We start from the raw sequence: 12,588 nt of genomic DNA on the forward strand, positions 1-12,588 counted from the left end.
GTCTCAACGCCCTGGCGGACGGTTTGTCTCGCAAACACCAGTTACTTCCATCGGAGTGGACACTTCATCAGGCAGTGGCCAATCAGATATTCCTCACATTCGGTTATCCACTGGTCGATCTGTTTGCGACCAGAGACAACCACAGACTTCCTCTGTATGTGAGTCCATTGTACGAACCAGCAGCGTGGGCGGTAGACGCGCTTTCGTTCGATTGGGATCAACTGGACGCTTACGCTTATCCCCCACCCATTCTAATTCCCCAAATCTTAGGGAAAATCAGGGTGAGCTCTTGCCGGATCCTCCTGATAGCCCCTTGGTGGCCCAGGAGATCCTGGTTCAACGACCTTCTCAGTCTCCTGTGCGAATTTCCCAGGGAACTCCCGCACAGGTCAGATCTCCTATTTCAGAGAGGCAGACTTCACATGGATCCAGACATGTTCCACTTACACGTCTGGCCGTTATCAGGCAATCCCTGCAGAAGAAACGCTTTTCTGTCAGGGCTTTAACGCTCGTTGCCTCTGCAAGGAGAAAGTCCACCAGAGCAGTCTATGATGCTCGCTGGAAACTCTTCTCTAATTGGTGTGTTTGAGGGAAAATTGATCCCCTCAATCCCTCTGCTAGACACATAGCGGATTTTCTAATCTATCTCTTTGATGATAAGAAACTTTCTCTTAGCTCCATCAATTTAAGGATACAGATCTGTGCTTTCGCATACCTTGGCTTTTCGTAAGTCATCACAAGTCTGTGCTGACCCAGCCATTTCGGAACTGGTCCGAGCCATGGAACTTAAACATCCTGTGTCTCGTTCTCTTACCCCCAAATGGGATTTGGCTTGTGTTCTTGGATCGCTTATTAAAGCTCCCTATGAACCCCTTAATCAGGCTTCTTTACAGTTCCTAACCTGGAAGACCGTTTTCCTTCTTACCATGGCTTCATCCAAACGTAGAAGTGAAATTCATGCTCTTTCTATCGAAGAAAGCCATCTTCGTTTTGATTCCTCCGATGGCTCTGTCACCTTGTTGTGTCAGCCAGGATTCCTTGCTAAAAATCAACTCCCCTCTATGGCTTCTAAACCCTTCAAGGTCCCAAGTCTTTCTAGAACTTGTGGTAATGAAGATGAAGATAGACTCCTCTGCCCTGTCAGGTCTTTGAAGTTCTATCTTAGTAGAGTTAAGTCTATTCGAGGTTCTCGTAAGAGACTCTTCATTCCCTTAAAAGGGGGGGGGGGCGATGTGTCTGCGGCTTCTATTTCCCGTTGGGTAGCCTCGACTATAAAAAGGGCTTACTCTTCTCTTTCTTCAAGGGATTCATCCCTTTTTAAGATTAGACCGCATGAATTACGAGCAATGTCGGCTTCGTGGGCATATATTAATCATACCCCACTCTCTGACGTGCTTCAAGCTGCTTTTTGGAGGAATCAGACCACTTTTTCATCTTTTTATCTTCGTTCTCTGGAGTGCCAACAGGACAACTTGTATTTGTTGGGCCCCCTTGTGGTTGCACAAACGGTATTATCTTCTACGGCATAGGTATATTACGCTTATCCGTGAATTAAGTTAATACCGTAATAACGAAGATTAGCTGAGAACCCGAGATATGGGTTCCGCTGCGATGGGGAGATTTTCGCGAACCTTCCCGCCTCAGCTGCAAATTCAGCATATGATATCAGGTAACGTAATTAAGCTATTAAAACAAATTTTTCTAGTAAAATTCATTTTAATTAGTAATTACTTACCTGATATCGGTAAGTCCCACCTCCCACCCCGCTCTTCGTCTAATATTTCATATTTTTTATTGGAATAAGAGTGGATTCTGGGTAATGTCCCGTTTTGGTTGTGCGGCTACACGGCACTATGTGACCGCTCTGTCCTACCTGACGGGTTTCTGAATAGTGTGGGATTCCTCGGACGAAAAATTCCGGATAAATTACGATCCTATCGGAATAAGTAAGCATATGATATCAGGTAAGTAATTACTAATTAAAATGAATTTTACTAGAAAAATTTGTTTTCTGGAAATTGGGAGAAAGTAAAAGCGATTTTTCGAAAATAAGTCGTTGTTTTTTTATTTAATTTGTCATATTTATTTTTATTTCGTGTTGTCTGTGTTTGCTTGTTTTGGTTCTCATTTGTTTTTATCAAATCTTATGGGAAAAAAAAATCGTAATTGTAAATGTTTAAAGCAAGTCCCCTTTCCGATATCATATACGAGAATTACTTCGATGTTAACGGACATGTACAATACTTGTTTTGACAGACGACACGTGCTTATCTAAAGTTTGTGTTTGGTAATACACAGGATATTGGATTTTTGGTGCTTGATTGAGCAATAAAACAAAGACGCAGTCGGCGGTTTCCAGTAAGCCTTTTGTACTGACCAACATAATAATTATTAGTGCACGTGCTTATCTAACATTTCGGGATACAGAATACGGGTCCTAGACACTGTGTGTTTGTTTTGGCCATAAAACGCAATCGGGGTGGCTATTTTCAGTAGCACATGTGTCCAGAAACTAACGAGTTTGGGTAATAAAGCACAGAGATTATGATTGTTAAACTGCATGGAGTCTGAAATGAAACAAAATGCCGACAAATCAAAAGATTAATCGCCTAATGTTTCAGTATACAATTCAATATTTTAAGGTGCTTATGGGGTTCTCACTGCATTTCCTGATGCATTCGCATATGCTTGTATTACTTATTATATCCCCGTATTATTTATTAGAATACAGACTTAAAATTTATATGGTTGGAAGGAGAATTTATTTCTCTACAATATTTACATTGACACAAATGATGTGAAATGCAAAGAACTAAGTGAAAATTAAGCCTAAACAAGACAAGTAACAGTTGAGAATGTTTCCATTATTTTCCCAATAACCCTATTGAGATGGTGTAGTCAGGCTTATCAGCTGTATATGGAGTCACTGTTATCAGAACAGCAGGACTGGTATTGGCCTGGAGTGGCAGATCAGATAAGAAGTCTATCAGGGAAAGGGTTAATTGATTAGAATTGAGCATTTGATATCAACTTAATTGATTATAATTTAGCATTTGATATCAACTTAATTTATTAGAATTGAGCATTTGATATCAACTTAATTGATTAGAATTTAACATTTGATATCAAATAAATTGATTAGAATTGTGCTAATGATATTCACTTTATTGATAAGAATTGAACAAATGATATCAACTTTATTGATAAGAATTGTGCTAATGATGTCAACTTTATTGAAAAAATTGAACAAATGATATCAACTATTGATAAGATATAAGCTCACAATATTAACTTTATTCATTAAGAATTGAGCTAATCATTTCAGTTTAATCCCTGCTAGGCAGTTAATGAGTGAAGAATTCCAGTTAATGGCAAGTAGATGATCATTTAACTCTTGCTGGAGTGAAATGATAAAGTTTGATCTTTTCACTCATTTCACTAAGTGCCAGGTTTTAGGGGGTTAAATTTTGTTAAGGGGAGTTAAAATTCTTCAATGGTTTCATTCTTCTATTTCAGAATTATGAAAGAATGAATATAGCCGATGCATTATACTCAAAGACATTTGAGGATGGCGATGTTATTATAAAGCAGGTTTGTATTCTAAAACATTACAAGTCAGTGTAATAAATCTCTTAAATTTTGTTTTATACATTTAAATAAGTAAAGCAATTGGGGAAACAACTTCATAGTAATTCATAATGTTGGAACATTTCTGACTTTTATAACATTATTATGACCCTGAAGGAGGGCATATAGTGATCGAACTGTTCACCTGTCCGTCTTTCCGTCACACTTTGCGTTTAGGTTTCGAAAAATGCTCATAACATCTATGTCGCTTCAGATAGCAACTTGATATTTGGCATGCATATGTATCGCATGGAGCTGCACATTTAGAGTGGTGAAACATGACCCACATGCATTAAACCTGTTCTCTTGTGCTCCCGAGTAGGATATAGCAGTTGTACTGTCCGACCAGCATTCCCATTTTAGGAGGTTTACTGTGCAACTCTTTCATATATTGAGCTGATTTTTGGTATGTGAGTCTACCTACATGACCTACAGATAAAGTGTGAGTTTCGTTGCGATCCATTGATTTTTGGTGAAGTAATAGGCCTTGGACTTCATTTTCTGTAAAATAGCTACTGTGTGGCTTCAAAGCGCAGTAGGGGGGATTGTGTTTCACTAACACAGGTCTTGTTTTCAGAGCAATGCTGTTTTGTATCAGACAATAATAATTATATACATTCAAATTATGTCTTGCTGTAAATAACTACCATAAATATTTTCATTTTCATACATGTTGTTTTCTGCTTTATTGATCTTGGACTTTCAAATATTTCCTTTGTTAAAAAATATGTAAAATCCTTGCATAACATTTTTATGTCCCGCACCACTATAGTGGGGACATATAGTTTTTTGGCGCTGTCTGTTGGTTGGTTGGTTGGTTTGTTTGTGTGTTTGTTTGCGTCAAACTGTAACATTTGCCATAACTTTTGCAATATTGAAGAAAGCAAGATATTTGGCATGCATGTGTATCTCATGGAACTGCACATATTGAGTGGTGAAAGGTCAAGGTCATTCTTCAAGGTCAAATATATGGATCAAAATCACTAAACTTTAACATTGCCATATCTTTTGCAATATTGAACATAGAAACTTCATATTTGGCCTGCTTGTGTATCTCATGTAACTGCACATTTTAAGTGGTGAAAGGTCAAAGTCAAGGTCATCCTTCAAAGTCAAAGGTTGAATATATTGGTCAAAATTGCTCATTTACTATACACTATAACTTCGTAACAACTTCTGAAATGCATATGGAGCTTCACATTTTAATTTGTACAATATTAAGGTCAAGGTCATCATGAAAGGTCAAAGGTCATTTACAAAGGTGAATTTTCATTTTAAATATGCCAAAACGTCAGTACCACTTTATACAGATACTTTATATTTTACATGCATGTGTTACTCATACAGCTGAACGTATTAATCGGTGACCATTCAAGGTTATCCTTCAAGATCATTTACTTAAAAATGCCTATACCTTTTTAGCTCACCTGAGCACAACGTGCTCATGGTGAGCTTTTGTGATCGCCTTTTGTCTGTCGTCCATTGTGCGGCGTCAACATTTGCCTTGTTAACTCTCTAGAGGGCTCATTTATTGTCCAATCTTCATGAAATTTAGTCAGATGATTGGTCTCAATGATATCTTGGATGAGTTCGAAAATGGTTACGTTTGCTTGAAAAACATGGCTGCCAAGGGGCGGGGCATTTTTCCTTATATGGCTATAGTAAAATCTTGTTAACACTCTAGAGGCCACATTTATTGTCTGATCTTCATGAAACTTGGTCAGAAGATTCATCCCAATAATATCTTGGACGAGTTCAAAAAATGATGCCGGTTGGTTGAAAAACAAGGCCGCCAGGGGGCGGGGCATTTTTCCTAATATGGCTATAGTAAAACCTTGTTAACACTCTAGAGGCCACATTTATTTTCCGATCTTCATGAAACTTGCTCAGAAGATTTGTCCTAATGATATCTTGGATGAGTTTAAAAATGGTAACCTTTGCTTAGAAAACAAGGCTGCCAAGGGGCGGGGCATTTTTCCTTATAATGCTATATATGGCTATAGTAAAATCTTGTTAACACTCTTGAGGCCACATTTATAGTCCAATCTTCATGAAACTTGGTAAGAAGATTCATCCCAATAATATCTTTGACAAGTTCGAAAATGATGCCGGTTGGTTGAAAAACATGGCCACCAGGGGGCGGAGCATTATTTCCTTATATGGCTATAGTAAATCCTTGTTAACACTCTAGAGGTCACATTTATTGTCCAATCTTCATGAAATTTGGTCAAAAGATTAGTCTAAATGATATCTTGGATGAGTTTGAAAATAATTATGTTTGCTTGAAAACATGGCTTCCAATGGGCGGGGCATTTTTCCTTATATGGCTATAGTAAAATCTTGTTAACACTCTAGAGGCCACATTTACTGTCTGATTTTCATGTAACTTGGTCAGAAGATTAATCCCCAATATATCTTGGACGAGTTCAAAAATGATGCCTGTTGGTTTAAAAACATGGCTGCCAGGGGGCGGGCCATTTTTCCTTAAATGGCTATAGTAAAACCTTGTTAACACTCTAGAGGCCACATTTATTTTCCGATCTTCATGAAATTTTGTCAGAAGATTTGTCCCAATAATATCTTGTTATCTCAGGTGAGCGACTTTGGGCCTTTCAGGCCCTCTTGTTAACTATTGTACATAGCATGTAAAACATTTGCCATAACTTTTGCAATATTGAACATAGCAACATCATATTTGGAATGCATGTGTATCTCATAGAGCTGCACATTTTGAGTGGTAAAAGGTCAAGGTCATCCTTCAAGGTCAAGGTCATCATTCAAGGTCAAAGGTCAAATATATGGGTCAAAATAGCTCATTTAATATAAACTACATAGCAACTTCATATTTGGCATGCTGTTGGGCATAGCGTTTCTCAAACACTTTGTGTTTTTTCATGTTTTCATCTTATAAATGACATTTTAGGTTTTAAAGATGCTTTGGGAAGCTGTTGTAACTGCTGAACAATTCTGTATCGTATACAATACTTTTACATTCTTATTTCCTCATGAGCTCTCCTCGATTTTTACGACATCTGTTGCTAGATTGTCTTAGCGTGTAAGGTTTTTGCTGGAACCTGCAAGAAGACGATCCTGCAATTTGATATACTGTCTAAAGTCATCTCGATTTATCCTTCAATTCAGCTGGTGTGTCATAAATAAAATAATTAATCTTGACAAGTTCTCTACTGCAGTAATGAAGACTGTATCCAGGGTTGATTATGAAACTGTTGCTGAATGTTTTGTGTATTACATACAATAGATTACACAAAACACTGGGTCATTTACATGGAGGATATTTGTTGGATTAGGTGGAATATCGATTTGAATTAACTTGTGATCATAGAATAAAAATATTTTCACTTGACGCGCATATTCCAACAAATTCATCATATTTTCTTTTTATATTATGCTTATAAATGGCTGTATTTATATTTAAACTTTTAAATTAAGCTTAAATAATTATGTCATTGCATACAAAACAACTCTACAGTAAAACAGTCAAATTTAGCGATATTTCTCTATAAACAACAGGAAAACATAGAATAAAAAAAGCTCTGACTGCGTTTTTTTTTTGGTTTCTATTATCCTTTAGACTATGAATTTGGAGACTTTTATAGCCCGAATGAATTTGTTAAGTCCAAATTCAATATATCTTTATTTCTATTTTTTTTCCCGAGCTATTAATAACTATATGTGCAAGCCTATGGTAGTACTGCCACTCCCTTGGGAAATATAGAACTTATGATAAAACAAATATTTGACTGAAAAAAAAATAAGTAAATAAAATATACACTTTAGCTCACCTGAGCACTGAGCTTTTGTGATCACCTTTTGTCCGTCGTCCGTCGTGCGTTGTGTGCTGTCAACATTTGCCTTGTGAACACTCCAGAGGCTGCATTTATTGTCCGATCTTCATGAAACTTGGTCAGAACATTTGTCCCATTGATACCTCGACTGAGTTCGAAAGTGGGTCATGCTGGGTCAAAAACTAGGTCACTAGGTAAAAAAAAAAGAAAATCCTTGTGAACACTGTAGAAGTCACATTTGATGCCCAATCGTCATGTAACTTTGTCAAAATGTTTGTCTAAATGATATGTTGGTTGAGTTCAAAAATGATTTGGGTCCGTTGAAAAACATGGCCACCAGGGGGCGGGGCAGTATTTTTTATATGGCTACAGAGAAACCTTGTGAAAACTCTAGAAGTCACAATTTTTACCCAATCATCATGAAACTTGGTCATAACATTGGTTTCATTGATATCTCGGACGAGATCGAAAATGGTCCAGATCGGTGAAAAAACATGGCCGCCAGGGGGCGGGTCAGTTTTCTCTATATGTATATAGTGAAAACATGTGAACACTCTAGAAGTCACATTCTTGGTCCAATCTACATGAAATTAGGTCAGAAAATGTGTTTTCTGGATATGACGGTTGAGTTCGAAAATGGTTCAGATCGGTAAAAAAGCATGGCCCCCATTGGGGGGGGGGGGGGGTCTTTTTCCTTATATTTATAATTTATATAGTAAAAAAGCTTAATTGTGAATACTCTAGTTTTCTGATTTTCTGGCAGTTTTGTCTGAGCTTTCCTATTCCTTCCTGCTGGTTTACCTCTTCCAGTAATTTTGTGTTGCTTTTGTTATATAACTAGAAATATCTCTGCAGATTAATGTAGATTTTTTAATTTCAATTTTTTCTTTAGGTTTAAGCCTTGGAATCCAATTCAAGAGAGGAAGTGATCTCAGAACTTAGAATGGGCAGTAACTCTTACTCAGGAATTTGAGAGAACTCTTTATTCATCAACATACTAGTATGCTCAAGATACTCTCCCTTGAAGGGTCCACATTTCTGCTAAAATAAACTGGGTTTTATTGTTTAATACAATAACCCACATTATCAAAGAATTTTTTTTTAAACGGATTTATTGATTTTTTAATTGTAAATATAATTGCAAGGTGAGTCTGAAAATAGTTCATGTTTGTTTATAAATAAGGCTCTCAGGGGGGTGGTAGTTTTTTTGTATGTCTACAGTCGCTAATAGTGAAACATTGTGAATACTTTTAGTCACATTTTAAGTTCAATCTGAATGACACTTGCTGAGTGCAAATGTTGTTATCATATCTTAATTTAGTTTACTCGATTAGTTTTAATAATATCATCTTCAAACATGTTGATAATCTTTATGAGCATAATATTTTTTGCTCATGGTGAACTTTTGTGATCACCTTTTGTCAATTGTCTGTCTTCTGTTGTGTGTCATGAATATTTGCCTTGTTAACACTGTAGAGGCCACATTTATTGTCGGATCTTCATGAAACTTTGTCAAAAGATTTGTCCCAATGATATCTTGGAAGAGTTCAAAAATGGTTCAGGTCTGTTGAAAAAAAATGGCCGCCAGGGGGCCATTTGTTGTTCATTCTTCATGAAACTTGTTAAGAACATTTGTTCCATTGATATCTTGGGCTGTAAAAAATAGGTCATTTCTTTTTATCTCAGGTGAGCGACTTTGGGCCTTTCAGGCCCTCTTGTTTATATCTTACCCAATGCCATAATCTTTCAACTTCTGGCATTATACTTATTTACTGAAACATCTTCTGCAGTTGTACATTTTTCAAGCAATTTGCAATGGTCACCTCATAAAAAAGTCTTTAAAGCACCATTTAATGTTTAATATCATTCATAAACAAGGACACCTAACTCAACTGGGAATACTGAAGTCATTAATCTTCGCCTTCAATCCAAACACACTGATGCCAACTAAGCCTCCTTTGATACCAGCACAGTAATAGATGGATATCCATCCTTTTTCTACTGCTCTCAAAGGTCCAATACTCAGACTTGTTCTCAATGCCAAATATGCATTTTTCCCCAATTTTAAAATTTCAATTTGTATAAAAATGTAGTTAAGTTTTCTAAAAAAATAAATAGAAATATAAAAAGACAATATGTTGCAGCCGGTTGTCAGACTTACACCAGATATGGATATACTCTACTTTTATTGTTGATGGCTAATGACGGCTGTAATTAAGTAAGAACAGCACCCAATACCTTACGTGTTTTATGCATATTCAGTGGGAATACCAGTGTGTAGTTTGGACGTCAATTTTAAAATTGTTCAAAAATTCTCTTTATGTCGTCAAGTGCTCGGTGTACCTGCATCTTAACATCTGAAAAATGTGTTTGTGAAAATTTGCAATGCATTTTTTTCGTTATTTTCAAGAATTGCTGTTTAAACTGTAACTCTTTGTGTCTCAAGTCGGTAAGGAAATTAAGTTACTTTGTTTGATAATGCAGAACAATAAAAGGTCACTACAATTTTAACATCATGTCCTGATTTTGGCCTTAACAATTAATGCATATATGAACTTAAATAATGAATTAAACTGCTTTAAACTTGTCAAGAATTATTAATGTTAAAACATTTTGATATTTAAATATTTTGGTATATCAGATTTAAAGAAAGGATTGAAATATAAGGTGTTAAGATTTTTTTTTTTCAAACTCACACATATTTCTGAAATGTTGAGTATTGGTGTCCTGGATACAGGGCAGTCAGTCCCACATTGCGTAACCGTTAAGTAGACTGAGGTTTGAAGCTTTGCTATAACCAGGATTTGGAAATTAAAATGTGTAATTTTAGGGCCCAGTCAGACTATGGCCATAGTAAAGTATCATAGTCAGACCAGAATGTTTACAGCATCGTGCTTGGACCATATTTTTTGTGCAGACTGTAAGCTATGTATCAAGTATCAGCATTTTTTTTGTTCCAATAAAAGACATAGGTCAGAACCCAGCAGAGGCGTATTTAGGTGGGGGGCTAGGGGGCTAAAGCCCCCCAGCTGGCTGGCTAGATATGATTTTTTTAAAATGAGCCCCTTACAGTTCCAATCCACTTGTGTATTTCCTGTCATGTGCCCCTAATTAGGCAATTAACAGCTGTCAATTTGTGTGATTAGCCCCAGGCATGTGTACAGACGATCTAGCCTTCGCCAGCTAAACTGCATGCTTCATTGACTGTAAGTGATAAACTGCGCTATTTGATTGGCTGAAGGAGATACATTCAACTTATGAAACTCATCGATACATTTAGCTATAGGTAAATGTTTACAAATGGCTGCCCCATGGGACTTGTGAAAAACAATATCCTCCAATTACCTTCAGTCGAGTGGTTAAGGAAACAACTAAAATAATTTCTGAATGAATTCAAACATTGCCGCAATAAACGATGTACCTAAAAAGATTTATTTCATTCCTGTTAAATCCATGTCAAAATTGTTTATTTAGAGCGTGTTTAACCACACAAAGCCGATAGTTCCATACACATCCGCAAATGACATACACTTTGCGCGTTGTTTACCTTGAGTCGAGAGGTAAAATCCGAAAAGCGAGAGTACTCGATTGCAATAGACATGAGGTCAACAAAACTTCGAAAATTCGATTCACTGAACAAATTTAGATAAACCGAAAGATTAATTTTACTTTTTTTATAACTTATATTTAACATTTAACAAGTTTCTGTTTTAACGGTCGATCTTCTTTTGAGCAACATTGACATGAAAAAGTGCTCAAGAACTGAAAAAAACAACGTTCGCAATTTGTTCCAATACAATTTCGGCATATATATTACTATTAAAAGATTTGATAAAATTATCATCAAATCGAGACAGGGTATATCCACTGAACATGTGAATATCGGCATGTCTCATATTTTCGCGATGTGCGCGCACAGATTGTTCCATGCAACAATTTCTGGGAATCGTGAAAAGTGAACGAATTTTCTTTAAAATAAATCAAATACTTGAAATTATGTTATTACACTAGCGCAGTGGTCTGCAATTTATGTGCAAGTTTAATGAAGAGTGCAGAAAAAATGCATGGAAAAGGCATAAATTTGGACTATTTCTGTTGAAGTAAGATTTTTAATGCAATTAAACTGTTGTTTTTTTCTTATTTTAGTTGTGTCTATAATTATTTTAAGCGTAGTAATGTTATTTAAACAAAATACTGGTTTAAAAGACATTTGATTTACCCCTGTGTGTCTGTCTGTCTGTGTGTCTGTCACACTTGATGTCTAAACAAAGTTCTTGTTTTACATGCACTTTTATCATGCAAAATGCTGATTAGATAGCATGAAATTGCATCATTTGAAGGTACCATTTAAAAAAAAAATAAACAACGGAAGGGGACACCCCTCCCGCACCCTCCCCAGTTGAGCCCCCCCTCGAAAAACAATTATGGATACGCCTCTGACCCAGTACTGCGTAGTATTTGCCATTACATGATTTTGTGATTTCATGTAAAGATTTTTTTCAGACAACTTTTAACAATAATGTGCATGCCATGGATAGACTTGTCAATTATACATTATAATACCTATTTTAAAAACAATGAGATATTTACTATTTGGAAATTTTCTCTTGTTTTAATTGCAGGGCGACAGTGCCGATTGTATGTACTTTGTAGAAGACGGGGAAGTGAGCACTACAGTCAAAAATATGGTAGGGTGGATATTTTAATCTTTGCTGAGAAACTTGATCATAATTGTAACATTCCATACTATGAAGTAGTAGGATCTATACTGGATTCACCATGGGAGTGTATCAATTAGTAAACAAACCACCAACCTAGTCCAGCCATTGGTAGACACAAACTTGTCCTATGTAGTATTCCTGTAGTTTTCAAAGTACAGCATTTGGACTTGCTTGAATTATTCCTTATGACATGCAGTCGTACATGCACAATTTTAATTATCATGTGTTAAAAATTGCTCGAATTATGCCTCTATTATCCTCTGCCAAAGACAGGAATATAGCATTGGCGTTGTCTGTCCATCCGTCTGTCAAAAAATTATTATGGCAAGGGATATCAATTCAACAAATTTGCTTGTTTCAATTTAAACTTTCCGGCATCCGTCTGTCAAAAAATAATTATGGCAAGGGATATCAATTCAACAAATTTGCTTGTT

At 36.3% G+C, this 12,588-nt stretch overlaps 1 protein-coding gene across 2 annotated transcripts in view; it reads left to right on the forward strand.

Moving 5' to 3' along the window:
• LOC127880985 (cAMP-dependent protein kinase type II regulatory subunit-like) overlaps positions 1–12,588 on the forward strand; it is a 130,269-nt gene that overhangs the window by 98,883 nt on the left and 18,798 nt on the right. For both annotated transcript variants that reach the window (XM_052428542.1, XM_052428543.1), the window contains 2 exons: positions 3,517–3,591; positions 12,056–12,121. In XM_052428542.1, the coding sequence (XP_052284502.1) occupies positions 3,517–3,591; positions 12,056–12,121 (141 nt within the window). The remainder of the gene's footprint in view (positions 1–3,516; positions 3,592–12,055; positions 12,122–12,588) is intronic.

The sequence above is a fragment of the Dreissena polymorpha genome, chromosome 5 (genome assembly GCF_020536995.1).
Source record: "Dreissena polymorpha isolate Duluth1 chromosome 5, UMN_Dpol_1.0, whole genome shotgun sequence".
In the NCBI taxonomy this organism is placed as follows: Eukaryota; Metazoa; Mollusca; class Bivalvia; order Myida; family Dreissenidae; genus Dreissena; species Dreissena polymorpha.